This window comes from Rhinopithecus bieti, unplaced genomic scaffold (genome assembly GCF_001698545.2).
Source record: "Rhinopithecus bieti isolate Rb0 unplaced genomic scaffold, ASM169854v2 scaffold_36417, whole genome shotgun sequence".
Lineage (NCBI taxonomy): Eukaryota > Metazoa > Chordata > Mammalia > Primates > Cercopithecidae > Rhinopithecus > Rhinopithecus bieti.
This window is the reverse complement of record NW_016815677.1, coordinates 233,294-249,157: the sequence shown is the minus strand read 5'-3', so window position 1 is coordinate 249,157 and position 15,864 is coordinate 233,294. Positions and strand designations below refer to the sequence as shown.

Sequence of the window (15,864 nt, the reverse complement as noted above, 5' to 3'; positions counted from 1 at the left end):
AAAAAAAAAAAAAAAAAAAAAAGCAAATTGTGATTATGCAAAGGTAACAGAGGTCCTGATACACTCAACTAATACTCATTTCAGCAGAATCTTTAACTCTCCCAGTCCCTGTTCCCCCTTTCACACTCTCCTGGAGTAATCTTTGTATAGTGACTACTATTGTCCTTGCTTCCCCCAGCTACAGAATGAGTGATATTAGGGAAGGGCAATGTCATATTTACCTTAGATCTAGTCTTTCACATGAGGAATGCATTTAATAATAATATGTGTAAGGCTGGATTTCTGGACATTGAAAGGGAGGAGGTCCACAAACATCTTTAACCCCCTGCATAATTCCCCATTTAGGTCTTGTATGGTCTAGACTGATGTGACTACACAGTGCTATATCATACTACAAATGTTTTCCAAAGCTAAATGTAAATTATATTTTGATTATCCACATCGCTGGTCCCCTCCATTAGCACAGACAATTGATAGTTGGCTATATAATTTATCTACTATTCTGGATTAGCCACACCAATGATCTTCTTCATTAGTGTAAATAATCTAGAGTTCCTCATCTATGGCAGTCATGAGGCTGCCAAATTTGCTTTATTGCAAATTAAAAATTATCTAAATCTAGATTTTAGGGATAAATTCCACATGCTTTTAATATATTTCCTATCTGCCTTAACAGAAGTGAACTAGTAAGCATCCAACTATAATTGTTTTTCTTTAATTGAACAAACATAAATGCTAAAATTATACCCCTCTGCTTTAAAAAGGTAAGCAAGCATAAATTGTACATCTATGTGATTTGTGTGGTAATGGAAAGCTTATGTGAGTATGTTCCCTAAAGGTATTGACAACATCTGAATGTTTAGTAATGAGGAATGGACAGAGCAGTAAAAGATCTAGAGATGATAATTCTGTAAAAGAAGTCTTCTCGGCTGGGTATGGTAGCTCACTTCTATAATCTCAACACTTTGGGAGGCCAAGGAGGGAGGATTGCTCTGAGGTCAGGAATTTGAGACCATCCTGGGCATCATAGTGAGACCTTGTCTCTACAAAAAATAAACAAAATTAGCTGGGCACAGTGGTGTGTGCCTGTAATCCCAGCTACTGGAGAGGCTGAGGTGGGAGGATCACTTGAGCCTGGGAGGGCAAAGCTGCAGTGAGCTGAGATATGCCCACTGCACTCTGAACCCTGTCTCAAAAAAAGTCTTCTCTACTTCGTGCTGAGAGATTTCCTGTACAACTTCTCCGCTTTGGAGATAAAGAAATGGGACCAAAGAGAAAAAGTGGGTTGTTTATGTCACATGGTTGAGTCCGTAGCAGAGCAAAACTGGAACTGAGGCTCAGAGCTCATCTTGGCTTTCATAAGCTATGTCTCATCCCCACAGTTGCTGCTGCCCCAATATGGAAGATAAAATTTATCTGTTTATGGATTCTGTTCAGCACTTTTCTTCTCCAGTTGCCCTACAATGTAGGGCTCCAGTTCCCAAGATCCACATCAGTGATGTGTCATAGTTGGAATTCAAGTGGTAACCTGCAATACTACCCACCCCATCCTATTGCTCATACTTCTCATTTTGGGGACTCCCAACACTCTGCACACTTTCTGCTTCCTGATACCAGATCTGGTTTGATATTAGTTTATCTTGGTTTCTAGGCTACTAGAAGCCTACCTGGAGACTGGGAATAATACATTCCTTTCTAAGAATTTTCTACTTTCTGTGCCACTGCCTTTCCTCCACTGCCTCAAGATTCCCAGAAGTATGGGCTCTGAGCCTATTCTTATTACATCCTTTCTCTGAAATGAGCTGCTGCTGTTTCATACTTAATGTGGCATTTGCCTAGTGGACTCATGCCAAGCTCTCAACGAGAAGCTTCTTCTGCTTTGATGCTTCGGCATCTAGAACACACACAGTTTGGCCTTTTCAGTTGGGTTGGCTGGATAGGGAATCTGGGCATCTGTGGGGTAGGTGGGCAAGTCAATGATGCAGCATCTGTTTTTTCACCACTGAATGTCAGGGTTTACATGTATGGGATGTAGATTTAACTGAACATTGTACCAGGGAAAACTGGAGAACTAAGTAGAAAATCTAAAATCAGGCCAGGCACGGTGGCTCACACCTGTAATCCCAACACTTTGGGAGGCCGAGGCGGGTGGATCATCTGAGGCCAGGAGTTCGAGACCAGCTTGGCTAACATGGTGAGACCTCATTTCTACTAAAAAAAATATAAAAAATTAGCTGGGCATGGTGGCGTACACCCATAATCCCAGCCACTCGGGAGGCTGAGGCAGAAGAATTGCTTGAACCTAGGAGGTGGAAGTTACAGTGAGCCGAGATCACACCATTGCACTCCAGCTTGGGCAACAAGAGCAAAACTCCGTCTCAAAAAAAACCAAAAAACAAACAACAATAACAACAAAAAAACACAATGAAAATCTAAAATCAGCCAGGCGTGGTGTCTCATGCCTGTAATCCCAGCACTTTGGGAGGACAAGGCAGGTGGATCACCTGAGGTCAGGAGTTCAAGACCAGCCTGACCAATATGGTAAAAACCCATCCCTACTAAAAATACAAAATTAGCTGGACATGGTAGCAGGTACCTGTAATCCCAGCTACCTGGGAGGCTGAGGCTTGAACCCGGGAGGAGGTGACAGTGAGCTGAGATTGCACCACTGCACTCCAGCCTCAGAAACAGCAAGACTCCGTCTCAAAAAAAAAAAAAAAAAAAAAGAAAAAAAGAAAATCTAAAATCGTGCTATGGCTGTGTCAAAACAATTGTGTTTATAAGAAATCAAGAGAACTGCTATCATACTGTTGACTATCATATTTGTCTGACTGATTTTATCAGCTTTATTAGTTTTATCTCAACCTGTTCATGTACATGTAAGATAATTAGAGGAATATGCTCTGATAGCTTGTTACTCTAGCAGGGAGGAAAGGGGTAAATCAGTTGAAAATATATTAAGTCTTACTTTAATGTTTATTAAAAAGTAAGTAGTTAGAGTTACATTCTTTTTGAGTTCATCTTTCAGAAAACACTCCCTGACAACAGAATGCTTTATGCCCAAATGTCATTCAAACTTACGTGTCCATAATGGCCTTTTTGCGCGCAGTGATAGCAATATGCTAAGGCTGATGGTCTTGAAGGGGTCTTCGGTTTTTTGGGTGGTCCAGGTTTGGTCTGCAACATGAATATTTGTGAGGGTTTGTTGATGTTAGAAGAAAATTAAAACCTCATTCTTTCCAAAAGACGTTATAGGTAAGGGATTCCTTAGAAGTTTCTTAGAATTTGGTATCGAGACCTGTATTCAGGCAATTCTATATATTAAAGTATATAACATGGTAAGAACAATTCTTTTACTCTTAATGTCAATGTGTGCTTTCCTCTCCTTCCTCCCTCCTCATTCCATTCGGCATTGTGTCAAGTACTGTGTTCAGTATTCAACACAGTATAATGGGCCAGTAGAACATGAGAGGCATATACATAACTACAAAACAACGTCAATACAGTGACAGTAGTATGTACAGGGCATTAACGGAGTGGTGAGGGGGGACTCCCCCACCAGCGGATGGGGTTAAAGAGGGGTCAGAGAAAGTTTCCCTGAAGGTGTAAAACTAAAATTTACTCTCAAATGAGGTGTAAATCAAATGGAGAATCTTAGGCAGAGGGAGCAGAACAAACAATGACATAGAACTAAAAAAGAGCATACATGCTGCCAAAATATGACATACATAGCCAGGTGTAAATGGAAGACAAAGCTGGAGAAAGCAGGGCACAAGAATGGAGGGCCTTGTTTAAGTCAAGTAAAGGAGCAGGAGCTTTACCCAGTTTTAAGTGTCGAAGTTAGGACAGTTAGAGTTGTAGTTTGGGGTAGGCACGGTGGCTCACACCTGTAATCTCAGCACTTTGGGAGGCTGAGGTAGGCGGATCACGAGGTCAGGAGTTCAAGACCAGACTGGCCAGCATGGTGAAACCCCGTCTCTACTAAAAATACAAAAATTAGCTGGGCACAGTGGTGTGCACCTGTAGTCCTAGCTACTCCAGAGGCTGAGGCAGGAGAATCACTTGAACTTGGGAGTCGGAGGTTGCAATGAGCCAAGATCGCACCAATGCACTCCAGCCTGAGCGACAAAGCAAGAATTCCATGTCAAAAAAGGAAGGAAGGAAGGACGGACGGAAGGAAGGAAGGAAACTGGTGTCACTTGGTCATTGAAAAGATGTGGGGAACGAGGGAAAGGAAAAATCAGGATGCCTCCATATTTTGAACTTGGGTGAACAATGACTGATTCAGAAAAAGAAAAAGACAGAGGAGCAAGTTTAGAGGGAAAGTTGATGAAGACAGTCTTAGATATGGAGTATCCAGGTGGGGATCTCCAGGAGGCAGTTTCTATGTAGAGACAGAAGAGTCTGAGCTGGAGAGTAGATCTGAAAGTAATCAGCAGAAGAGTGAAGGCTGAAATCACTAGAGTGGACAGGATCACCATGGACAGTGTAAGAGTGGCTGTGGGCTGAGGAAGGAACCTGAAGACATCAATGCTTAAGGGGCGGGCAGAGGAGCCTGTGAAATGGGACACAGAAGGGAAGGTTAAAGGATGCAGAGACATAGGAGAATACAGTAACAGACCTTAGAGAGTTGTTTCAAGACGGATGAACTGATCTACAATGTCAAATATAGCAGAGAGGCCTAGTGAGATTAGGACTGAGAAACACCCATTCAGAGTGGCAACTGCTCACAGATAACCTGTGAAAATTCTGAGATATTCTAGAAAGAGTACAAGGCAGCAGGATGAATAGTAAAGTGATGCATACAAAGGTGGTAAAATGATAAAAAGAGCAAAGAAATCATTATTCATAAAAGCCAGGATCTGTGAACTTAACCCAGAATTTTTTCTTTTCTTTAAATCCAGGTTACTCCCAGTGAGCAGAAACAGCACACAGGATTTTGGCATAGCTGCAATTTTCTGTTACTTCAACATGGCAATAGTTAACTTGTGTGTGTACTACATAACTAATTTATTCTTTTGCACATGTATTTTACATACTTTTCAGTATGTATATTAGATTGTTTGAAAGGTAACTGTAATTGTGGTTTCTGCCAGTTAATAGCAAGAACCTCCTTTGCACCAACCTATTATTTCAGAATAAAAAATGTTTTAAAAAATTGAATGGAAGTTGTAGGAGAGAGAAGTTATGTATTGAGAAGCATCAAGGGGCAGAATAAGATGAAGCAGTACCCAGGAAGGGGATTTGGTAGAGTCTGTTTATAGAATGGGAAAGACTTGAACATCTGGGAAGGACAGTGGAGATGGAGAAGTTGAAACCAGAGGAGGAAAGGAGATGATGGACACAGACCTCTGAGGAGGTGGTGGTTGTAAACAGGAGAAGAAAAACCTAATCCCTGCACACCCCCACGCTTTGGGGAGACTGGAAGAAAAGTTAAGGATCGGCTTAAATGTGGATCACTTTATTTCTTATGTTGTTTATTGAGAGTCCTTAACAAAGAGTGCTAGTCTGCCAACTAATTTTTTCTTTTTTGGACTCTGTTGCCCAAGCTGGAGTACAGAGGCACAATCATGGCTCACTGCAGCCTCGAACTCCCAGGCTCAAGCAATTCTCCCAGTTCAGCCTCCCAGGTAGCTGAGACCACAGGGGTGCACCACTACGCCTGGCTACTTTAATTTTTATATTATTTTAAAAAAATTTTGGTAGAGACAGGGTCTCGCTGTGTTGCCCAGGCTGGTCTGGAACTCCTGGGGTCAAGGGATCCTTTCACCTTGGCTTCCTAAAGTGCTGAGACTGCAGGCATGAGCCACTACGGCCAGCCCTAATTTTGTTTTTTGAGACAGCACCTTGCTCTGTCGCTTAGCCTGGAGTACAGCGGCACAATCTCAGCTCACTGCAACTCCACCTCCTGGGCTCGAGCAATCCTTGGGTTTCAGCCTCCTGAGTAGCTGGGACCATAGGTGCATGCCACCACGTCCAGCTAATTTTTGTATTTTTAGTAGAGATGGGGTTTTGCCATGTTGCCTAGGCTGGTCTCAAACTCCTGGGCTCAAGTGAATTGCTTGCCTTGGCATCCCAAAGTACTGGGATTATAGGCGTGAGCCAACGTGCCCAGGCCCCTAATTTTGTTTTTAATGTTGCAAACAGGTGGTTTGTAAAGGTTTTATTTCCTTGATATAGGAAAATAATAAATAGGTTATAAAAATATTCTTCAGGTCGGGCACGGTGGCTCATGCCTATAATCCCAGCACTTTGGGAGGCCGAGGTGGGTGGATCATCTGAGGTCGGGAGTTTGAGACCAGCCTGACCAACATGGAGAAACTCCATCTCTACTAAAAATAAAAAAAAAATTAGCCGGGCGTGGTGGCGCATGCCTGTAATCCCAGCTACTCGGGAGGCTGAGGCAGAAGAATCGCTTGAACCCGGGAGGCGAAGGTTGCAGTGAGCCGAGATTGTGCCATTGCACTCTAGACTGGGCAACAAGAGCGAAACTCCATTGCAAAAAACAAAAACAAAAACAAAACCCAAACCCAAACCAAACCAAACCAAAACAAAAAAAACTACTTCAAACAACTTTACTTTCAGCTCTTATTCCCTAAAATGAAAAACTGTAGCAAAACAATAACCTCAACAATCTTTTCTACTGAAAATAATAAATGAAAGCTACACAAAATGGAATTTACAACCTCAGGTATTATCAACTGGGATATAATAAAATAACAAGGGTTTTATATTCTGCAATTAAAATGGGGTTCATAAATTAAGACTAGCTAAAAGTCATTAAACAGTTTTTTTTTTTTTTTTTTTGAGATGGAGTCATGCTCTGTCACTCAGGCTGCAGCACAGTGGCACGATCTCAGCTTACTGCAACCTCACCCTCCTGGGTTCAAGTGATCCTCCTGCCCCAGCCTTCAGAGTAGCTGGGATTACAGGCACATGCCAGCACACCTGGCTAATTTTTGTTATTTTTAGTAGATATGGGTTTTTGCCATGTTGGCCAGGCTGGTCTTGAGCTCCTGACCTCAAGTGATCCACCTACCTCAGCCTCCCAAAATGCTGGGATTAGAGGCGTAAGCCACCGCGCCCGGCCTAAACAGAGTTTTAACAGGTAGGCATATAAGCCGTGTATCACTTATTGCAGTGGTTCACAAACTTCTTCACATAGAACACTGTGAAGACATGAAATTATTAAGCAGAAATGATTTTCCACCCACAAAGATAGCTATATTATTTGATGTGACATCAAATTGCAGCCACAAGCATACATGGCTTAAGAGAAATAAAAACAAGAGAGATGGTGTCATAGATGTGAAGGTAGAATGGATGTTACAAGGAAGAAACCATTAAAAGCTACTGATGGGTTATACAAGATGAAGACTATGATATCCACTGGACTTAGCAAATAGGAAGTTGTTGGCAAATGGAGAAACTATTGTGAGTAGTTTCTTTTGAGGGGTAGAGGTACAAGCCAGATTGTAATGGATTTATTATAAGTAGAAAGCTGCTGAAGAACAGAACATAGATGACTTTTCCAAGAATGAGGCTGTGTATCCAAGAAGGGAAGGGGACAAGTAGAGCAGAATACAAGTCAAAGGATGCCTCCATCAGTGAGATTTATCAGAGTGCTGGGCCCATGGCATGAGTGTATGCATGCATTTCTTCATTAATTTGTTCAAAAAATCATTATTGAGTGCCTAATACATGCCAGACATTGTTCTAAAATTAGGTAACTGAGAAGTGAGCAAGATAAAAATCATTGCTCACTTCTCTAGTGGTGAAAGATAAACAGAGTCAATAATACACAAACATAAAAAATATTAGCGAAAAATAGTATGCAAACAATTAAAATAGTTATGTGAATGAGAATCACTAGTGGTGACTTAGATTGACTTTTTCGGGGAAGCCTCAACCAGGATGGTCCTTTCTTATAACAAGAAAAGCCAGGTATGTGATGCCTGGGGAAACACCATTCTTGGCGTAAGGCATGGGGAACGAGTAGTACAAAGCCCTAAGGTAGGAACAAACTTACCATATTTGAGGATTTGAAAAAAATACCTGTAAATTTGGAAGTGGAGTAGGTGAAGGAAGAGTGAAAGAGGAGGTTCTAGAGGACAGGGAGGGACTAGATCACTTAGGGCTTTATAAATCAGGATGAAGAATATCAGATTTGTTTTAAGTGGCATGGGATGCCCATGATGGGTCTGAAGCTAATGGTAGGCTATCAATAACTAGTTGGTAGCTGTCAGCAGGGATTGTGATGATAAAAAGGGTCATCTCTCTCCAAATAATAAATGCTCTCTGAAAAGGTCTATGTTCACAAATTTTTCTATTTATGTTTGTGCAAATATAAGACATATCTTTTAATTTAATTTTTTTTAGGAGATGGGGCTCTTGCTATGCTGCTGAGGCTGGTCTCGAACTCCTGGGCTCAAGCAATCCTCCTGCATTGGCCTCCAAAAGCACTAGGATTATAGAAGTGAACCACTGTGTCCAGCTCGTTTTACATTTTTTAATGGCTAAAATAATAATAATCACCACAGAATAGTTTACAACACATGAAAATTATGTGAAATTCAAATTGCAGTCTATAAATATTTATTGGAACACAGGCACACACATTAGTTTACAAATTTTCTATGGTTGATTTCATGCTATAAGGATAGAATTATAACAGAGACCATATGGCCTGCCAGGCTAAAGTATTTACTACTTGGCTCTTTATAGAAAAAGTTTGCTGACCCCTGACCTAGAACATAGGAAGTGTTCAATAAACAAATAGGTGGTGAATGAGTAGGTATTAAAGACTTCAACTGAGAGTGGAAATAAGTTATGCACCAATAAAGGTGGCAAAAGTAGATACAAACACTGAAAATCTCTGCTACTAATTGAGGACATAAGAAAAAGTTTCGTGGAATTTTTCCGAATTTATTTTATTGCCTAAATTTGAGGAAATAACAGGTAGTTCTCATGTATTTATCCCTTAGTAGGAATTTTTAATTCAAAGGTTACTGAGTTCCTACTTTGTACAACACATTGTAATAGACACCGTGAGGAATATGGAGATAATAGACGGAAGAGCAAATATAGTAAAGATTTTAAAAGATGAAAGCACTAGGGAGGCTGAGGCCTACACAATGGAATTAAGTGTGCATCAAATACATATTTTCTACTAAAAAACTGCATCAGCACAATTTCTTCTAAGATGCTGTTAGGCCAGAGCCTGAAAGAACAAATAATATGTCTTGCTGCTATAGAATGAATCCTAAATGAGTTATTTAGATTTTAAAGAATTAAATATTTTACAACCAATAACGTGCACATAGCATACAATTCAAAAGACACTAAGAGATAGGGTAAGAAGTCCGTCTCTCACTTCTGTTCTCACTCAGTTCCCCTTTCCTCAACGGCAACTACTATTACCAGATTCTTGTGTTCACAAAGACAGTACAGGCATATACAATTGTATGGATACGCGTATGTACTATATATGCACACACACATAATACAAAGATATATATTTGGCTTATTCAAAGAAAAAGCATGAAGAAAAGGATTTTAAGGACTGGGGGCAATCAAGGGCAAAATTGGCAAACTCTTCCTAAGACCCAGATGCTCTGATAAAATTTAGTTATCCAATGCATTTTGGGATTATGTTCTAAAGTGGGCTCCACTATTTACTAGCTATGTGACCTTAGTCAAGTTATTTACATGGTCGTTCCTTCATTTTACTCATCTGTAAAACGGGGATAATAATAGTAAGAGTGCTCCCTCATTAACACTGCTGTGAGGCATAAATGAAACTTACTCATCTTACATAACAACCTATCAGTAAAACCTGACCAGGTGACCACTTCCTCTTGATACAGACTCTTCATTCAGCTTCCCAGACAACATGCTCTCCTAGTTTTCTTCCACTTCATCGGCTATTTCTTCTGCAGTCTCCTTTGTTGGTTTCTATCCATCTCTCTGTCCAATTACACTGCAGTGCCCCAGGGCTCAGTCCTTAGACTGCTTTTCTTCTCTATTTAATCTGCTGTCATCTAACAGTATAGATTTACATTAACCTTTACCCTTGCCATTCTAAAATTCTATCTTCAGCCTTGATCTCTGTTAACTCTACACTCAGGTATCTCTACTAGAAAGTCTAACCGGCACCTCAAATTTAGTTAGTTAAAATCAAATTCTGTTCTTCCCCCACTCCAAATATGTTCCTTCCAAAAATCTTTCCCATCTCATCGGCAACTTTATCCTTCCACTTGCTTAGGCCAAAAATGAACAACCTTAACTCGTCTCTTGCTTATATCTCATACCCAGCCCATCAGCAAAGCTTGTTGGCTCTGCAAATACATTCACCTCTTTCCACTCTACCAGTACTGTCCTGGTCCAATTACTCAACTCTCGTTTGTATGATTACAAGAACATCATAATTGGTCTCTTTGCTTCTATCCCTGCCCTCTACAGCCTACTCTAAATATAAGATGATCCTTATAGCGTGCAAATCAGAACATATCACTTTTCAGCTCAAAACTCTCTAATAAGTTTCTCATCTCAGAGTAAAAGCCAAAAACTTTACAATGGCCTGTAATTTTCATCTTCCCACCTCTCTAACCTCATCTCCTACTACTTTCCCTCACAGCAAGCCTGTCATGCTAGCCTTTTCACTGTTCTCTGAATACCCCAGACAAACTTCCACCTCAGTGCTTTGCACCAGCTTCTTGATCTGCCTGGATCACTCTTCCTCCAGATTTAACATGGTGCTCTCCTTCACTTCCTTCAAGCCTTGGCTCAAATGTCATCTTCTCAGTAAGGCCCTCCTGACCACCCTATTTAAAATGGCTAGCTCCCTCCAATCTGTACTCCCTATCCTGCTGCACTGCCATTTTATTTTAAAAAGACCAACCAACCAACCAACCAAACAAACAAACAAAACTCTCCACGGCACTTATCATATCTGACATACTATATATTTTACTACCTATCCACTCCCAACCCTACCCCCAGGCTAGGAGAAAGTAAGTTCTGTGAGGGCAGGGATTTTTGTCTGGTTTTGTTCACTGCTGTACTTCAGCTCCTGGAATAGGGCCAGGCATATAGGAGTAGTTCAGTAAATATTAATGAATGAGTAATGAGGTAATGCATAAGTAAAGCACATGGCCTATAGTAAGCATCCAATACAATTTAGCTACTGTTAATAAAAATGTGCATACTTTGGGAAATTATTAATTTTTTATGTCCTTAAGGGAAAACCTATAAAATCATGCTTAAATATATTTAAAAGCTTGAATAAATTAATAATACAGCTTCCTTATTGTCTCCCCTTCTTCACACTGAGAATGTGGTATATACTCTGACAAAATCAGGAAAGAATTAGCAATGCAAAGTGAATAGGAACTCAGTCTTATAGTACCAGGAACAAAGAGATCCTTCTTAATCGAGATTTTGAAAGCATGTTTCATGTTGATACTTCTTATTTTAAAGGAATCTCAAATTTAACCCCTGAAAGAAATGTAAACGTGGATGTTCATTCATCTGAATAATGTCACTAGTTAAAAACTTCCATTATTACTAATAAAAATAGCAACAGTATATTGTGCTATGAAATTCTAAACTGTTTCACAATAATTAATTAGTAAATGACATGACAAACACTATCTACATACTCTCATTTTAATAAACTATCATGTACTAGGGCTTAATAGGAATGAAATCAGCCTAGATCTTACCTAATTAGAGAACATTTCTGTATTAGAATACAGTACTGAAAACTCAATAGTGGTTTCCAGTGGACAAGTTTTCATACTATGATCTAACAAAAATCTCTAAGCTATTTAAAGTGTTAGAATTAGAAATTTGTGACTCAATACTTATGCCTTGGAGCATGTCTTTATTTTTAATTAACAATAAAGGTCCAATTTAAAGCAGAATGTGTCAACTGATTAGCTCTAAGTTCAGGGTTCTGTCATACATGCCTGTACTGCTGACAAAAGTTAAATGCAAGGCAATGAATGTAGTTTTGTGAACTTTTTTAGGTCAAAAAATTTATCTAAAGACTTTGACCCAATGAATACCAAATTAACTACTTATAAAAGCAGGTCTTTTGTACTTCTTCTTTTTATTTTTTATTACAGACATTTAAATAATCTATATTTGTAGGGTGATATCTTGGAGATTACTTTACTATCAATATATAGAAGTAATAACCTGGTAGATAGCATTACCTATGAAAGGTCCATCCCATCTGCTATTCTTGCTGAAAGCTTTTCATGCACCAGTAAACTCAGTAAATATCAGAAGATAAAGCATAAGCCTACCACGCCACGGATTTACTCCTAATGTCTCCTCAAAGTGCAGCCCGATGCAACGATTACAAATGATTTTCTTCTAATGTCATTTTACATAACCCTTTTTTCTGCATGAGTAGTTAGTGTGGAATGAATGAATGAATGCCATTAAAACAGTTAATCATTATCTGGGACACTGGCCTTACTCCCTTCACTACTAGGAATCTCCATGACAAAGGCCAAGAGCTAGAGCTGCCTCAGTGTCCTATTTCTAACAGTAATTTTTTATGCAAATGAACCTGCTGGGCATCTCCCTCTGTGACCTTCAGCTGCCCTTATCTAAACTGACTTTGATCCAATGAGGGCTTGCATCTAGCTGAAGCTCATTACTATATAGGATATGTAATCAATTTTACTAATTAAAGGGTATTTTCTATTCTGTGAATGCAAAATGGATTTATTTTTATAATCACACATATGCTTAAAGACTACACTATGTGTTTCTATTTATTAATCCAGTTCGCTATATGAACATATATTAAAAAGCAAATATATTAAATACCTGAGGTAAATGCATTCATAACCAAATGTAACACTGAGAAAAGAAGAGCCTGGCTCCAATCTTACTGACTAAATCACATGTGCACAAGCATCTCTTCAATCAATATGATTTTCATGTTTGAGAACAACCTTATTCTCTCATATTTCCAAATCAATTTATTCTTTCTATAAACTCACTAATAGGACAAGCTTTATCCCAATAGTCATGTATCTAAAAAACCTAACCCAAGTAATCAAACAGGACTTCTCAAGAAAATGTTACCCCAAATCAAAAGCTTGTCATCATATTCAAAGTCTATTAGTTGATGTGATGTAATAGCATCATTTTGGAATTTTAGCAGAACAAAAGTTTAAATTTAAAATATACCTTTCTATTTCAAGATATTGCTTTTCTTTTCTTTTCCTTTTTTTTTTTTTTTTTTTTAAGACAGAGTCTTACTCTGTCGCCTAGGGTGGAGTGCAGTGGTGTGATCTTGGCTTACTGCAACCTCCATCTCCTGGGTTCAAGCGATTCTCCTGCCTCAGCCTCCTGAGTAGCTGGGACTATATAGGCATCCGCCACCACGCCTGGCTAATTTTTGTATTTTTAATAGAGATGGGGTTTCATCATGTTGGCCAGGTTGGTCTCGAACTCCTGACCTCAAGTGATACACCCATCTTGGCCTCCCAAAGCACTGGGATCACAGGCGTAAGCCAACGCACCCAGCCAAGATATTGCTTTCTACTAGCTACTCTAGAAATCAGACATACTTTTCTAAATTTTTATTTCATTTTATAAAGAGTAGTCAGGGAAAGAAGAATGTATACTTTCCCTTTCCTTTGGGATTGTTTAAAATATGAACACCAATAGAATTGTAATTAGTATATATCCAAGGGGTAGGAGTGGGTCTGGAATATCTGGGGCCCAAAAGAATCAAATAAAGAAACCTAAAAGTTAGGCACACTGTTTTATAATGAACTGAACCAAAGCGGAGGCTGTGAGACAACAAAGATGATGCTGTATTACAAAAAAGCCAAAAACTGTTCCCTTTCTTCCCTTTAAGGTGTTTTTCTGAGGTGGATCCTCACACCTGGGACCTGAACTCTAGGCCTACTTCAACTGTGGTTTTGGACAAAGTCTTCCATTTGTATACTGTTCTGGCAAATATTCACAGTATTAACTTCCCTTTCAGGAATACTAGGGGAATTTTCTCCAAGCTAATGGCTTTAGAATTATTTTAAATAGTGCTTCCTCTATGAAGTTTTTAAAGCTTTTATTTTTTCTTAGTGAAAAAACAGAATTCCCTGTATTCCAGTGGACATTGCTACTAATTTTCCTCACATGTTAAAAATGGCATTCAAAGTACCATGTATATCATATATACATAATATTTTTATGTGTTAAAAAACTATGTCATGTACCCAACAGACTCTCAATCCATTGGGTAATTCCTTAATTAGGCAGATTTTTGAAACATGTATTATGTACACAACAGACCGGAACGCCTCCTTTGGAGCATTTTCTAGTCTATCGGGTGATTACATCATTAAGCCACACATGCTACGTAGAAAAAATCCTTATGAAAATTCATGAAAAAATGTACAGCCCATCATTAGCATGCAGCAGACATGTATGCTTTTGATATTTTCTCTGCTAAAAAAAACAAAAAAACAAAAAAACAAAAAAAAAACAAAACAACTACATGAAGTAATTAGTCCAGGTCATGAAAACATGGGAAAGGTACCAGACACTGGTGAAAATAAAAAAAGTAAAAAAAATGCATCTCTCATGGTTTACCTGAGAGTAATTTGCCTTACTGGAAAAAAGATTCTTAAAGAGTGTTCATTTGAACTGCAGAATAAAGTGTGTTGTTTTAGTTATTTGATATTTCCTGTATCTCTGTAACTTCCTCCCTACTTCTCTTTCGGATACACTGAAATTTTATAAACCAATGGGTTGAAAGGTTGCGGATGATCAATCATTCAAGGCCTTGAACTACTTTATGTTTGTATACTTATGTCTTCATTTTATGTAGTCAAGAGTGTAAGGAATTACATAATTATATCTTTTTCAGTAAATCGAAACTACATTAAAGTAATGTAAACAGATATAAATTGTTGGTATAACTTCCAATAGTGAAAGGGTTATATCTTCACAACATTAACCACTATGCAAAATCTAAAATATAATATATTTGAAGACTAAAAAGAAGCATGAGTTTTATAAAAATGAGCTATTAAGCCTTTTAATTTATAACCTTTCTTTTGTAAATGGGACACTCCCCCTGTCAAAACAACCCCACCAACAAAAAGAAAACCTCAGTAAGCAGAGAACAATGAACATATGCAACACAGTAAAGATCAGAGTAATTCACTTCCTGAATGCTCCAAATCTTCGTGGCTTAAAAAGCATCCCAATTTTCTCTAAAGGTAGTAGCATTTATTCATTGGGCCATAGCTAATTTTACATGGAATGCAAAAATGTTAGTTTAAGTTTAATATACCACCCTATTTAAATATTTCCAATGTAGCTCTCAAAGTGCAGAGCTATCCCTCCGTCTATTTTAATTTTAAAGTAAGTTAGCAAAGGCTTCCTTCTTAATCCCCAGAGACTACCTACATAGTGACACAAACGCACAAATTTATGACAGCAACATAAATGCTCTTCTGAAGTAATGTGCAACATTAAGTGAAAATCGTTTCCTGGAAAGATATTATAGGTATCTATATTTTATTTGCCATCTTAAACATATCTGAGTCTTTATGGCCTTATTTTAAAATGTATTTCCTTTTATATTTCCTGGTGCAAATGGACTGCATAAATAAGCAATGTGCTATGAGGCTTCAGACCAGCCGATAAAACCTTTCAATTTTCATGCCAGCTTCTTCTTTTGTAATTCAAATCCGCCTGGAAACTGGCAGCTCTGAAAACTGAAACAAGCACTGCCACAAATACCTTGTAATGCTATCGACCTTGTCTGCCCATGCAGTGAGAAAGGGGGATGCGTATGTGTCTGCAGCCATCCAGATAACACAACTCATT

General features: G+C 38.8%; 1 protein-coding gene across 3 annotated transcripts in view; it reads right to left on the bottom strand.

Annotated features, from left to right (window-relative positions):
- The window catches only part of ZCCHC7 (zinc finger CCHC-type containing 7), a 254,677-nt gene that overhangs the window by 8,833 nt on the left and 229,980 nt on the right, over nt 1-15,864 (bottom strand). For all 3 annotated transcript variants that reach the window (XM_017853564.1, XM_017853566.1, XM_017853565.1), the window contains exon 7: nt 3,082-3,177. In XM_017853564.1, coding sequence (XP_017709053.1) covers nt 3,082-3,177 — 96 coding nt within the window. The remainder of the gene's footprint in view (nt 1-3,081; nt 3,178-15,864) is intronic.